General features: G+C 43.5%; 1 protein-coding gene across 2 annotated transcripts in view; it reads right to left on the bottom strand.

Annotated features, from left to right (window-relative positions):
- The window catches only part of GMCL1 (germ cell-less 1, spermatogenesis associated), a 40,244-nt gene that overhangs the window by 20,499 nt on the left and 3,894 nt on the right, over positions 1–15,851 (bottom strand). For both annotated transcript variants that reach the window (XM_084765256.1, XM_084765255.1), the window contains exons 2-7: positions 12,385–12,508; positions 9,465–9,561; positions 8,341–8,438; positions 5,484–5,596; positions 4,872–4,937; positions 1,782–1,866 (exon numbers count right to left, since the gene is read on the bottom strand). In XM_084765256.1, coding sequence (XP_084621382.1) covers positions 1,782–1,866; positions 4,872–4,937; positions 5,484–5,596; positions 8,341–8,438; positions 9,465–9,561; positions 12,385–12,508 — 583 coding nt within the window. The remainder of the gene's footprint in view (positions 1–1,781; positions 1,867–4,871; positions 4,938–5,483; positions 5,597–8,340; positions 8,439–9,464; positions 9,562–12,384; positions 12,509–15,851) is intronic.

Raw genomic sequence — 15,851 nt, 5'->3', positions numbered from 1 at the left:
AAATAACTTTATGGCTGGGGGAGGGGGGTCACAACACGAGGCGCTGGATTAAAGGGTCACAGCATTAGGAAGGTTGAGAACCACTGGTTTAAGTGGTGCTGGGGGTTGAACCCAAGGCTTTGTGCATGCCAGGCAAGCATTCTACCAACTAACTAACTACATATGTTGTCTAAGGTAATAGCTAAAATTTCTATTTTACATGCAACTGCAAGAAAGTATAACTATTAAAGCTTTCAAGTCATTGTAGCAGGAAATAGAGATCCTATAATAAAAACTCAGCATGCGGATAATGCTCACAAGCACACCTTACTGAACCAAACACCTACAACGTTAACATACAGAACATTCTAGTAGTTCTGTACTAATATATTCTAATCATTAACAAATCAATCACACCAAATATGATGCAAAACCATAAGACTGCAAAAGAAAGAATGTGAGCACAGGAAAGTTCTGACTCTGCTACTGATAGAGCATGCAAGCAGTGAAAAGTGCAGATGCTCAATCCGCCAGTGGTCATGAAGGAGCTGAGCACATGGCCTGCTTCCTCTGGGTTAATTTCTTAATTTGCAACCCAAGTGACATGGCGTTTCTCCCCTACAGGCCACTAAAGGACTGTGTATTGAGTGCTTACTAGCAGTGTTGGCAGAGTGACTACTGCCCAAGGTCAGCACCCACCACTCCTGGCATCCAAGCAACTGCCAATGTAGCTCACAGGTAAAAGTATGATGCTCCAGCCCCACCCACACATACAAATGTTTCAACAGCCCAAATGCTATCTCCTTGAAGAAAACTAGCAGCTGCAGTCTCATCTCAGCCACCAAACTGCGTGACTTGGAAGGTTCTCACTGTAGGTGTATCAAGTGCACATGACATTGCCCACAAGGACGAGACTACAGATGACACACAGTGTGGCAAGAGCAGTGGCCTCTGCCTCCAATATACCTCTGAGTCCCCATGCCAACCCTCATCAACAGCCAGGCAACAGCTGATATTTTTTCAACTGTGAAACAATATTGTACCTAAATCCATCAAAAGGATGAAAAAAGGCTGGGCTTGGTGCTCACATGTGTAATCACAGCACATGGGACACTGAGGCAGAAGGATTGGTACAGGTATAGAATGTAGAATCAGGCACTGCCTCCAGAAAACAAAACAGAACAAAAACATTGTGGTAGTTTGAAAGAGAAGAGCCCCTGTAGGCTCATTTATTTGAATGCTTGGTCTTCGGTTGGTAGAACTTTTTGACAAGAATTAGGAGGTGCGGCTTTCTGAAGGTGTCAGTGAGGTTTGGCTTTGAGGTTTTATAAGCCCATTTTAAATGCTTTCTTTTATTAGTTGCCTAGGTCATGGTGTTTTTTAGTAATTAAGACAGTTATAAATCTCTAAATCTAAATAGACTTAGGGTTTGGCACATGGCCACCACCTTGATGGCTTGGTTGAACTAACTTAGGGTTTTCAACTCTGCAACAGTGAAAAAATGCTCCAAGGACCACTTGCTTTCACTTCAGGAGAGAACTGAACAAATTACTGGAGTCTCATGTCATTTAATGATGTATCTTGGGTTAGGTGATGTGGCCCCTGTAGCTAAATAAGCATTCTGAACACATCTGAGGAGGGCGAGGCTGAGCTGTGGTGCTCACTCGGTGTGCTAGGTATTTTCGGCTTATGATGGATTTACCGAGACAAACCCCACTGTAAGCCAAGCAGCGCAAGCAGTTCCTCTGCCCTTCGCCATGGGAGCAATCTGCAGTGATATTCTAGTATACATACACAGATACCTTTTTAAGAGCTGTGTATACATCCATCTCCACTTGCATCACAAATAAGTTAGATGAACCAATGAGCTGCTTCATGACGTTTATACTGGAAAAGACAAAACAGGAGTGAGCTTGTCTTCACACACACTGAAGGACTCTGGTGAACTAAAATGTTTTTGAAAATTTTATTTGTGTGTGTGTGTGTGTGTGTGAGAGAGAGAGAGAGAGAGAGAGAGAGAGAGAGAGAGAGAGAGAGAGGGGGAAGTGAGAGAGGAAGTGAGGGAGGGAGGGAGGAAGGGAGGGAGGGAGGATAGACAGAGAGAGAAAGGAGAGGCCTGGGTACAGACACGCATGCGCCCTGATACGCATGTGGAGGCCAGAGGACAACTTTCAAGACTTAGCTCTCTCCTTCTATCACAGGTCTGGGGCTTGACTTCAGGTCACCAGGTCTGTGTAGCTTTCACCTGCGGAGTCATCTCACTGGCCCTAAAAACTTTAATCCTCTGTTAAGTAAAATATGGAACTAAAATGGCAACAGTCTCATTTGAACAAGACAAAACACCTTAGCTAATACTCCATCTCATCAGAAGTCTCTTTAATTTTGACGCTGGGTTGTGAAGATCTGCACAGAGCCTGTATTTATTTGCTGACACTGGAGAAGCACCGCAGAATCTGACTAAACAGAGGCTCTCCCTCTTCCTCCCCATATTTCTATGTAAGAATAAAAAACAAGACACTTAAATAGCTGCACCTTCAAAGTAATCTCCCTCCCCGAACTCCCAAAGAAAGACTGCTATATGGACCAGGCTATCCTCAAATTGCCATCCTCTTCAGTGCTAAGATTATCAGTGTGCTACCACATACTATTCAAACTAACCTTTTGCCAGGCATGGTGGTATATACCTATAATCCCAACACTCGGGGAAGCAGAGGCAGGTGGGTCTTTGTGAGTTTGAGACCAGCCTGGTCTACAAATCAATTCCAGGACAGCCAAGAAACCCTGTCTTGGAGAAAAACAAAACAAAAACAAACTAAACCAAAATAACCTTTAACATCTATGCTTAAAAGAACTTTTAGTCTTAATGTATTTTAAACCAGGTACAGTAGCTCACACCTATAATCCCAGCAGAGGCTGCTGTGGATCTCTGTGAATTCCAGGCCAGCCTGATCAACATAGTGAGTTTCAGGCTAGCCAGGGCTACACAGTGAGACCTTGTCTTAAAAACCAAAAACCCTTTTATTCTTCTTGAAGTACGATGAGGCAGTGCAGTAGTTTAAATTTAGAGTGCAAATGTGGTCATGGCTGCTTTCTGTCTTTCTTTTTCTCTCTCTTTCCTTTAAGCCAGAAAATGTCTCAGGTTTCTAAGATGACTCCTCTATGACAGCTTCTTTTTGAAAAGCTCAGTGAGATCTCTAACATCTCTCCTACCTTGGAAGCCACGATACACAGTAAACCCTTTTTTGTATCTATTTTCATCATAACGCCTTTAATCCCAGCATTCCAGAGGCAGGGCCAGGTAGATTCTGTAAGTTCAGGGCCAGCCTGGTCTATACAGTGAGCTATAGGGTAGCCAGGGATATAAAGACCTTGTTTCAAAAAACAAAATAAAGCTGGGCCGGAGAGATGGCTCAGAGGTTAAGGGCACTGACTACTCTGCCAGAGGTCCAGAGTTCAATCCCCAGTAACCACATGTTGGCTCATGCCATCTATAATGAGATCTGATGCCCTCTTCTGGCCTGCAGGTGTACATGCAGGCAGAGCACTGTATACATAACAATAAATAAATAAATCTTTAAAAAACAAAACCCCTCGAAAAGCAAACTAAAAAACACTTCACACTCATGACATTTATACTCTAGAGCCTTCAAAACATTTTCAACCAGAATTTTCCAGACCTGTCATGGATATCTTAGTCTCACTGATATAGGAAAGCTCTGACAGAGGAAAACACAGCACAGTGAAACTGCATCAATTACAGCTCTCAATCAGGTACCATTAGTATTCCAAGGCCATCCATAGAAAGGAAGGAAGAGCGAATGCTAAGGGGATGCAGTTCAAAAGGCCAAGCTAACTATGAGTGTGATTTCATCAGGATTAGCGAACATTTTAATTCTATTCTCTCTCTCTCTCTCTCTCTCTCTCTCTCTCTCTCTCTCTGTGTGTGTGTGTGTGTGTGTGTGTGAGAGAGAGAGAGAGAGAGAGAGAGAGAGAGAGAGAGAGAGAGAGAGAGAGAGAGAGAGAGAGAGAGAGAGAGAGAGAGAGAGAGAACACCATGCATGTGTGGAAGTCACAGAAGAAGTCTTAGCCAGTGATTCTTAGGGACTGGTTCTCTCCTGCTACCTTGTGGATCTGGGGACAGGCCTTTGCATTAGCGCCTCTCTCCTCTGAGCCATTTATTGCCCCATAAACATTTTAAAATAGGGTCTGAAGAGTTGGCTCAGTGGTTAAGACTGCTTACTAGTACTCATGGTGGCTGACAACTATCTATAACTTTAGTTCTAGTAGCTTCTATACCCTCTTCTGGTCTCTAAGGACTCCTGGACACACTGGTGAATAGACATACATACAGGCAAACACACAACAATAAATCTTTAAAATATACTTTTTCTTTAAAATGCTTTAATTTTTTTCATGCTCTACAATAGAATTGGTTTTCAAACTCTCTCCTTTGAAGCTCTACTGGCTTGCAGAGGTCAGGCAGCATGTGCAAGTCTTTACCTTAGAGGGGTGGTACTTTTCTATAACAATTATTAAAACAATACATGTACATTTTACCATTTGCAGAGAAGAGAGAAGTGCCACATTTATTCAGTTTGTGTGTATAGTCAGGGTGCCTTTCATTAAATTGTTTGCTTTTTTCTTCCTTTTTTTTTTTTGAGACACTCACTATATACTCCTGGCTGTCCTTGAAATCACTATGTACACCAGGCTGGCCTTGAACTTGGAGATTTGCCTGCCTTTGCCTCCTGAGTGCTAGGATTAAAGATGTGCACATCAGGCCAATTCTCATAATATTCTTTGTGTTTTAAGAAAAATACCTGGAATACCTGAGCAAATGCAAAGTGTCACTTTAGGGTGGTTTGCTGTGAGGTTACGTGGAATCCAAATACCTGAGTTCTTTGAAGAGCTCCACACTTTGGTGAGTCATCAGGTTGTTCAACAGCCACTCGAGGCACCTGGGGTTAAAGTGTGGTTAGCTGCTGCTGTATGGAAGCTGGTAACTCACTGAGTTACTTGTAACTTCGTGAAGAGTACTAATCATGCTAGGCCATGCTCTGAGATTTTACCTTAGTACTCTCAAGTTTAGTATTGTTTTTGTCAGTAGTTATTATGGGATATTCCCTTTATATTAGTACCATTTCTCATTAAGAAAATTCATGCTTGTATTAAATACTTTGTAAGGCTTTACCTTCTGTCAATCTAAAACTGCATTCTGCAATTCTCAAGAGTCAGCCTGCCCATCTTTGTATTAGTGTACCATTCATGCGGGCTCCGTAAGTGGTGGCCACAGTTTATGAGTATGTTTCAGCCCCACTGCAGTCACCAACAAGGGCAACTCTGAGCAACTTCATGCTCAGTCCAGAAGAAAAGTGCTGTTTCCAAAGTAACAAACACTACCACTCTCTTCTTCCCCCACCAATTCTTGACTACATTCTTCTAAGACTCCAAAACAATCAAGTTCCCAAAAGTGGGATGGGAGAAGAATAGGAAAAGTGACTCACTTTTTCTTTACAGAGTCTAATCCATAGGTCCCTGCGGATGTGTAATAGCCACACACAGTTTTCACATTAATTGTTTCCTTCATTGTCTCACCACACTGTTGTATTAAACCATCCTGTAAATATAAACAAGCACTGGAAAGGCCATTTCACCTGGGGAAACCAGCTCTCATAGGTACTTTCAAATACTAAGAAGTAAAAACAAATCAAAATAGCAACGGAGAAAGAAAGGGAAGAAGGAAGAAAGCTCATTAAGTGCAGCAAACCTACATTTTTTCCTAAGTCCAATAAAAACACTGAAAAAAAGAATGCAACAAGTACCCCACTAAACACCCAGAACTGCGCGTGAATGGGCAGGGGAGGCACAGCGGGGGGTGGGGTGGGGGGAGATGCTGTACGTCTCCTTTTCTGTTTTCTACTCTGAACTTTTGCAAATTTCATCAGCCCTTTTCCTGCTCTTATTTAACTAAGAACACGTTACACAGTCAGCTAATCAAGTGACAGGACAAACAGGAATAATATAGATGTGTGAGAGCAGTGCTCACTTAAGTTTAAAGCACCATCAATACCCAACAGATATTTCTGGGCAAGTATATGTGGGCTTTGAGCTGGCCCAGCCATCACCGACCCTGTGGATAAACTGCTGCAGCATGTGAAGGGGCAGGTTCTACAGACGTACAACTACAGGATCTCCATGACACAGGGTGACACAGGTTATCTAGGAGGCCCAGTGAGGATCCAGTATTCATAGTGCAGCAGAAGCCAGAGGCAAAGGTGCATGGGCAAAAGGGTATCCTGTGAGACACATGTGACACACCACAGCTTCCACAACAAGAGTGAACTTTCTTTTGTGGAGGAAGTTGCAAGGGTGGAAGGCAGGTACAAAAGGACAGGAGACGAGTGGGACTGGGGTGCATTGATGTGAAATTCACAAAGAACCAACAAAAAGTTTTTACAAAAATTTAATCTAATATATTTACATAGGTTTCAAATCAGCCACCTTCTATGTACAGAAAGAATACTGTCATTTTTCATTCAAGTTTCTGAAATATATTTATCATGCAACCATATTATTAAATTAGAATTAGTAAGTTATAAAAATAAGGCAGAAAGCAGATTTAGAACAAAACCAAGAGGACAAAGTTAGAAAATCTAGATATTTGAAGTATTAGAAAGATAAAAATATTTGTGCTGGGCATGGTGGCACATTCCTTTGATCCCAGCACTCAGAGAAGGAGAGGCAGGTGGATCACTTTGAGTTCGAGACTAGCCTAGTCTACAAAGCAAGTCCAAGACAGCCAAGGCTACATAGAGAGACCCTGTCTTAAAACAAAACAAAACAAAAATAAAAAGAAAAAAAAAGATTTGAAAAAAAAATTTCAAGTAGGATAATGATCACCACGCAAAATATATATAAGCTTAAATTAACGACTAACACAGACTCACTGGCTTTTAAATTTACCTCAGTTCTAGACCCTTCTTTTCCTAATACTCTAATTTCACTGCCCCAGTAGATCTCCCTGCCTTCCTCTTCTGCAGCCTTCCCTTCCCTGTGGTCACCACTGCTGTGCTCACCTAGGTGGCATCTGGACGACAGCAGGTCGCTGGTCTCTCTAATGCACGCTATTTCCTCTGCACGCTGCATCTGCAATAGCCTTCCTTTATTCTGGTGTGGTACTGGGAATCAAACCCATCACAGAGCTGCAGCCCTCAGCCCTGCTAAAACAGACTGTCGCTCCCTGATTAAAATCTTCCAAGGGTGCTCACAGGTAAAGCTTTTGTCTGAGATGGATCTTACCATGTAACTCTGGCTGGCTCTAAGTCACCAGGCTGATGACCTTGACCTCAGAGACCTGCCTGCTCCTGAGAGCCAGTATCAACGATGTGCACTATCACACCTGGACTTCTTTTTAAATGTTTACTATTTATGTTGTATGACTGTGGGACACACACTTCACAGTGTGCATGTAGGAATCAAAGGATAACCTGGAGGAGCTGGCTCTCTCCTTCTACCATGTGTGTCCTGGGATGAAACTGTCAGGCTTGATGGCAGGCACCTCTACAGGCTCGGCCGTCAGTCCTCCAATCCAATTTATACTGATAGCAGAAAATGAGTCTCTTTAACTTCTCTAACCCTCCATCCTCTCAGATGTTGGGTTTTTCTGTTCCTGGTGTAAAATGCTGCTGGCCCCTCTTTTACACACTGCAAGGTAAGCACACTTCAAACTCAATCTAGAAGTACATTGTCCTGTGAGGACGCTAGGTTGAGCCAGCCCTTTCTGCCTTTACAAGTTCATTCGGACCCCAGAAGGTGTTTATGCTTTCTACTTGTAGCACTGGGTAACTTTCACCCGACCCTCAGTACTCTGAGCTCCTTGAAGGCACACATGGATCATCCATGTATAGGGACTACATCTTCATGCTCTTTGGCTCCCTACGCCGAATCTTACATATTGCACAGTGTGCTCAACATACAGTTACTGAAAGATGCACAGCATTTACATGGGGTGATAGCATAATTAGGAAGCTTAAATAAGACTGTTCTTTGACCCAATGCACTAAATTGCTGATCATAAACCAGCTGCTTAGCAGTGACGCCACTGATGGAAAGGGCTCTGCAGAGGACCATGGGCAAGAGAACTTCCCCAAAAGGCAGCATTCCAAGGATGCCACACAGAAACAGCTCAAGTCCACTTCACACGGGGATCATAGCTCCTCCATCTAACACAGAGCTTTTGGTTAAGCATTTTCAAAATTTTCTAACAAATAGCAGGTTTATACATTTTGCTGTAAAGAATGCAGGAGTAGTACACTGAGATATACCAGGCTCTCGGACACTGCAGAGTGATGGCATACTCACCAACTGCAGCATGCAAGCTGCTGCCAAAATGGCGACGACTCGGCTGGGTTTTATTAAGACGTCATCTCGATACAGTGATCCAAATGCAACCTGCAGCGCTGAAAGGAAAGCACACACACAGAATGAAATGCTCCTGCAGAGCAGCAAGGACGTTAATCTGCACCTGGAGAAGCACCGCCAACTAAAATGGCAGCCATGGCTACGGATGGCATTAATATGTAACAGTGCTTGCCGTAAAGGACGCTGCCAACTCTAGCCACATTTCTCTGCCTCATTCTAATACAGTCAGCGGTAGAATTAAGGCACCCTGGAACAGAGCTGTGTCAGAACTGCTGAGTCCCTCAGTCCCTAAGCGCAGGCACACAGCCCATCAGTCTACGATCCTTCCCTTAGGGGGCAGGTAGGACCTCACTCACTATGCGGCTGAGGCAGCAACCCTCCTCTCCAGCCCCTCAGTGCCATTACTACAGATCTGTGGCAGCAGGCCGCTAAAGTTTGTTTAGCTCCTGACCACGTCTGTGCCCACTCATGCCCGGGCCCTCTCAGCTACCTATTCCTCTTCCAATGCCACTCGGATCCACACATGCTCTTCAGTTTGCTTTAAACACCTCAAGTTTCTTTGCCTATAGAGTGGCCCTGGGTTTCTCCACTCGGCTTATCAAAGGAGTAGAAGGAGAGGCAGGAGAACGGGGGAGGGCGGTCTTCGTGGAGGCCTTGCCTCCTCCTCAGCCTAGTTTCCTCAGCTACAGAGCCTTCAAGCTCTGAACTAGCCTGCTACATGACCCATATGCTTACTGCTCCGCAGAAGATCCTCCCACACCACAGTTTTATTTTTGGTGTTAGAGGGCACAGCTGGCACAGGCAGGACAGCGCTCTACCCCAGCTCACTACACAGTCCTGCTTCCCATTCCCTATCCCCGTCCTTCGTGTCCCAGGCCGACAGTCACAGATGCATGAGCACACTGACTCAACAGAGACGGGAAGGACAGAACAGATACGGCACGCAGTGTTAATATGAAATCTTCACCTTGCCGTACACTACACAACCCTTCCCCTGGCCTATCTCGGAACAATAAGGTTATGCTTTTATGATTTTTACACAGTAATAACTATGGAGTTCATACCTTCTATATCAATGTTCTGGTCAGGAATCTCCAGTTCAATAATATTCATGCTGGATTCTTTCCAAGAACCACTGAACATACTAGAAAAGTAGCCAGACTGGAAAAGCAAAGTCAATAATTAGCCAGTACTTTGTCTTCCAAATATTTTTCCCATTTTTAACTCCAAGCAATTACTTAGCCAAAACTAATCTAGCATATCATTTCAAGAGAAAAAGAGCATTATAACATCTACAGGAGAAAAGAAATTAAAATAAAGTTTTATGAAAGAGTGAACTATGTGTCCATTCGCTACTGCCACCAGAACTAAACAGGATTCTTACACGATCAGAACCCCGACCCCACACCATGTGGAAGCTGGGCAGTCTTTCACTGGACCCAGCAGTCCCTGGGAGGACACACTATATTGCTCATAAGCCTGACAGCATGTATGCATAGTGGACATGTGATTCTGTATTCAGAAGAGCTGAGTCCTCCTCAGTCTGCTGACTCCTTCCTGTAGCCTCAGTAGGAATTAAAGGTCCAGAGAACCCCCACATTGGACCTATATGGATGCACCCCAAAGAAATTCAAGACCCACAATTTACTTTTATGTGACCACAATGGATTCTGAATTCCAACATGGGTGAAGTCTATGGTTGCCTGCCTGATCCGTTCCTCATAATTAGCACTGCAGTACTTTAGAATTAGCTAATTAAAAGTTCCATTCCACATCAAAAATATATAAATAATCAAAACAGAAGACAATGTACCATTCCTCAGAACTTATGCTTCTCTGTTTGCATCTGTGGCTCCAGGACACCAGGTGCTCAGGCCCCTCAGCTCTGCCCTGTGCACAGGCTCTCATACTCTAAGGCCCTGTAGGTCACCTGTATTGCCTAATACAATGCAAATGCTGCTATGAGAGAACCACACTGTGTGTTAGGGGGTGACAAACGCTCTACATGTTTGGCACACATGAAACCCTCTTTGTAATACAGAGTTGTTACAGGCAAGGATGTGGAACAGGCAGCTACAGAGGGCCAGCTGTCCATCACGGCCTACAACAAGGACACATACAGTGATGTCTGTGCGAAGGCGCTGGCATGCATCATGAGACCTGAATGACAATCCAACTTCACAAAGTCCACCTCACCTTTAAGTCAGTAAGAGATTGTTTTTTCTTTTAGCGATTCAAAAGACAGATACAGTTAAGATCGGTATTCTGATATACCCCTGAATTATATCCTTTGGATTTTTTTTTAAGGATCTCATCTTTGTTTAAAAAAATTTTGGACTGTATTTTTCCTATCAAAGTTAACTTGTTCAAAAACAATTTAAAACGTTTTAATTAAAATGTGGAAGGAGGAGGCCGGGCTTGGTGGTGCACGCCTTTAATCCCAGCACTCAGGAGGCAGAGGCAGAGACAGAGGCGGAGGCAGAGGTAGAGGCGGAGGCAGGCAGATGCTTTGAGTTTGAGACCAGCCTGGGCTACAAAGCGAATCTAGGACAGCTAGGGCTACACAGAGAAACCTTATCTCGAAACAACAACAACAATACCCCCCCCCAAAAGGTGGACAGAGGGACTAGAGAGATGGCTCAGCAGTTAAAGGAACCTGCTGCCCTTTTTGAGGACTGGAGTTTGGTTGCCTGTACCTACATCAGGCAATTCACAACTGCCGGAAACTCCAGCCTCAGATCTGACACTATCTTCCGGACTTCACGGGCACAGTGCTCAATTGCACCAACTCACCCACAGACCACATAAAACATATACAATTTAAATAATAGAAATAAGAATAAGTCTTAGAAGCCGGGCGTGGTGGTGCACGTCTTTAATCTCAGCACTCGGGAGGCAGAGGCAGGTAGATCTCTGTGAATTTGAGGCCAGCCTGGTCCACAAAGAGCGTTCCAGGACAGCGAGAGATATTACACAAAGAAACATTGTCTTGAAAAACAAAAATCAAACCAAAGCAAAACAAAAAGAGAAACTTTTAATTGAATATGTAAAGAAAAAAATACTTCCCAAACATCCTCTGGAAAATTCTAGCTGTACCATCTTTCCACCCATTATTCTGTGACAGTGAGGGGTGCACTAAATCCATGAGTAAGAGCCCACAAGGTCTAGCACAATGAGTGGATGGAACATTCGTGAAATAAAGTGTCTTGAGGGGCCAGGAGAGACGGCTCAGAGGGCAAATGCACTTGCTGCCAAAACTGACAACTGAGTTTGATTCCTAGGACCCATAGGTGGTCGGAGAGAATCAACACCTATAAGTTGTTCTCTGACAAATATACCCCACCAGGGCAAGCGTGTGCACATGTGTACACGTACACACACATACACACACAATAAATGTAAATGTTTTTTAAGAAAAAATTGTGGGAGCTGTTAGAGCCACATTGTGCTCTATTTTGAAATTTCTGAGCCATTTTGAAATTTCTGAGCTATTTTCAAGAGTAAAACAGTGACAGGAAAACTTTTAGCACACAACTGAAATGGGCACATCAGCTAAATGGCATCTACACGTTTGCAGGGCTCCTCTGTAACTGCACTGGATTTTCTAGGAAAGGCAGTAAACATTAACTTCCCACTCACTTTCTGCAAAGCATTTCAGAGAAATGTATTCAAATCGTTATAAAAAAACTAAATAACCTTAACCTGAACATTACTGTTTTTCTCCCCCAATTCTTTCATTTTTCAGCAAAGGGCACTAAAACAAGCTTCTTGACAACAGGATGGGCAGTATGCCCAAGAATTTCCAAATCTGCTTTGCAGGTTGAAGGCAGCTTTCCCTCACAGTGCCCACCATCTTTCCCTTCCAGCACCCGTCACTAGGGGAGCGCTCACTGTGAAATCCAACCTAACAGCAGAACACACCACAGAGAGGCCAGGCTCTTCAAGCAGCTCCCTCAGTGCCTAAAACATCAGTGAAATACTCACTTGACATAAGTAGATTTTGTGTAAGCTCCATTCTTCACCTAGAGCACAGATCTTAATGTCACTGTTTTCACCATTCAAAAACAAGGTTTGATAGATGTATTTAGATGTGCTCTTTAATTTTTTCCTGTTAAGAAAAAACACAATTATGTTTTCAGGGCTGACCATTTGGTATTAAAATATATAGTTTTAAAGCAAAGCAGCTTAAATGGGAGAAAAAACTATTACTATGTGTGTTGATTAATTTATTTACCACAAACCCACTAATTATGAAGCTCTGAGCTAAAATAAATAAAAACTATATAAAGGAGGTAAACCCTCCCACCTTCTTAAAAAAAAAAAAAAAGAAAGAAAGAAAAAACACAAAGTTACACAAGCAAAGGGCTCCTGGTAGAGCAATAGTATCACCAGGCCCTGTCTAATGCAAACGTTAAAACATGTAACACTTCATTACTGTTAAGTCTTTTTGTGTCCTGGGAGACCCAACTTCCCCACTATGTGAATGAGGGGATGCAGAAGAGGCCTGTCAGACAGACGACGCAGAGAGGGGCGACATCTATATCCACCCTTTAGAAGTTGTTGGTTTCAAGCCAATTTTTTGTTTTTCGAGACAGGGTTTCTCTGTGTATCCTTGGCTGTCCTGGACTCATTTTGTAGACCACACTGGCCTTAACTCACAGTGATCCGCCTGTCTCTGCCTCCCAAGTGCTGGAATTAAAGGCATGTGTCACCACTGCCCGGTTTCAAACCAATTTAAGGCCATTGCTCAAAAAACAAAGACAGGTTGGCAATCACACTTTGCTTATTTCCTTGTTTAGAAACCAGTACTAGGGAAGATTCAACAGCATTACACCAAACTGTTACTCAACTATAACCCAGCTGGCAAAGGCTTGCCTTGAATGCGTAGGCCCTGGTTCAATTCTCAGGAACACAGACACACACATGTTGAAGGTTGATTTGATGTACTTTGATGCTAATTAATAAAAAGCCGTTACACCTGGGGAGGGCAAATGAGATAGGCGTGGCTAAGTTTCCTGGGCTTGGGGAGACAGAGAATCTTGCCCCACTATGGGAAGTAGTTTAGACAATTACTATCTGCCCTGCCCCAGGTTAACCAAGGCTATTTTAAAATATAGCAAATATCTGTGTCTTGATTGATTGCTAGCGGGTTATACTGCTGTAATAATAATAATTATAGGCCTGATAATAAACATTATTAGGTCTTACTGGTAAATTAACAACAAATGGTGCTTGACATAGGACAATTATTAGGCAATACTGATAATTCAACAACACCACACACACACACACACACACACACACACAGAGAGAGAGAGAGAGAGAGAGAGAGAGAGACAGAGAGAGAGAGAGAGACAGAGAGAGAGAGAGAGAGAGAGAGAGACAGAGAAACAGAGAGAGAGAAGAAACTTACATTCAAGCTTATTTCAGTTAGTTCCAAACTAAACTAATTACAGCTATTTTAAATTTACTGGTTTTCCCCATTAGACAAATAGTTTGCAAGCCTAGATCAAAGCTTTTCAAAACTATGCTCAAAGAATAAATATGTTAGAGGCCGCTGGTAAGGGCAGAGCCATTAAATATAGACACCGTGTAACCTCACCAGAACAGCACCTATTTATCTGCAAGCTTATTAGACTTCTGCATATGACTTATTTTAGTAGAACAACAGAACTTTGGAAGCTTGGCAACCACAGGCTGAGGACATGGCTCATTGGTAGAGTGCCTGCATAGCATGCGCAAGGCCCTTGGGCTCAGTCCTCAGCACAGCAGAAACCAGGTATAATGGAACCAGCCTGCATTCCCAACACTGGGGAGGTAAAGGAAGGGCAATCAGGAGTTCAAGGCCACACGAAGCTCAAATGAGTTCATGGCCAGCATAGGCTCCATGAAACCCTGCCTAACAAAAACGCCTGCAAGCTCTGTTCAAGATGATCCAGTGACAGAATGTTGGTCAAAGCTTAAAGTTACAGTTTTTTTGTTTGTTTGTTTTTTGAGACAGGATATCTCTGTGTAGCTTTGACTGTCCTGGAGTTGCTTTGTAGACTAAGATGGCCTCGAACTCACAGAGATCCTCCTGCCTCTGCCTCCCAAGTGCTGGGATTATAGGCGTGCGCCACCACTGCCCGGCTTAAAGTTACATAATTTTAAAAGATATATTTACTTACTTAAGTGTCCATACATCTGTATACATGCATGCACACATATGTAGGTTTATGTTTGTGCACGAAGAGGCCATTTGAATTGCTCTCCACTTTTTTCTTTCTTTTTTTTGAGACAGGTTTCCAGGAACCTGTGTAGTCACTCTGTAGACTAAGCTAGCCTTGCACTGGGAGATCCACCTGCCTCTGCCTTCTAAGGCATGCGCCGCCACCGCCCGGCTCCACCTGCTCCTTTAAGACGGGCTTTCTCCCTGAACCTGGAGCTTCTGTCTTCTGAAGAGCTAACAGTCAGAAAGTCCCCAAGATCCTCCAGTCTCTGTCTCCCTCCTGCCTTTCCCCCAGTGATGCGGTTTCAAGCATGCAAGCATACCTTACCTGGTTTGTTCCATGGGTGCTGGGCTCAGATCTGAACTCCAGTCCTCATGATAGTGAAGATAGTGCTCTTAACTGCTGAGCCATCTCTCCAGCCCAAGCTAACCTATGTTAAAATTCCTGACGACTTCTAAGAGTTTTTTAGTAGTTTAAACTTTTTAAATCTCTGGACCTGGACAGACAGCTCAGTGGTTTAGAGCCCTGGATTGTCTTCCAGAGGACCTTGGTTTGATTCCCAGCATCTGCAGGAGTGTTTACCATAGTCTGTAACTCCAGTCCCAGGGGATCTGATTACCTCTTCTGGCATCTGAAGGTCATATAAAGTACCATAATCATCAGAGGAAGAATAAACTGAGACTAAGTTTATATTTATGTAAGTAAAAGTGGTCACCCTTTTTCACCCTTTCATATAAGTCATTAAAATGAGAAAGAAAAGGAGAGAAGTTACTGGAAACCATGGCCTACTCATAGACAGGGTCAAAGTCCCAGTTATAATAATTAGAAGCGCACAGACCTAGAGTGGAGGAAGAGGGTAGGACTCTGTAGGTCTAGGATTCAAAGATGGGTTCCATGCAAGAGTTTATCAGAAGACTGAGAAAACTCAAGATAAGATGAAAGGGTATTATTATTTTATCAACGGAAGGAAAAGGGGGGTGGGGGTGGGGGAAGCAGCCAGAAACTCTAGGACAGTAAGAAACGTAAAAAGAGGGCCAGGCCAGGTATTGTAGCACTGACTTCAACCCCAGAACTAGGGAAGCAGATCAGAAAGGTCTCTGTAAGTTCCAGGCCAGCCAAAGCTACACAGTGAGACACTGAGGGGGCAGGGTGGGGTGGCATGGCTCAGCAGGTAAAGCCTTGACCACCAAACCGCAAGACTTGAGTTAAGCCCCAAAACCCACGTGGTGCAAGAAGAGAACT

This window comes from Acomys minous, assembly GCF_964271855.1.
Source record: "Acomys minous genome assembly, chromosome: 17".
NCBI classification, from domain to species: Eukaryota; Metazoa; Chordata; class Mammalia; order Rodentia; family Muridae; genus Acomys; species Acomys minous.
Note: the sequence above shows the minus strand (reverse complement) of the source record. Positions and strands in the feature narration are given on the sequence as shown.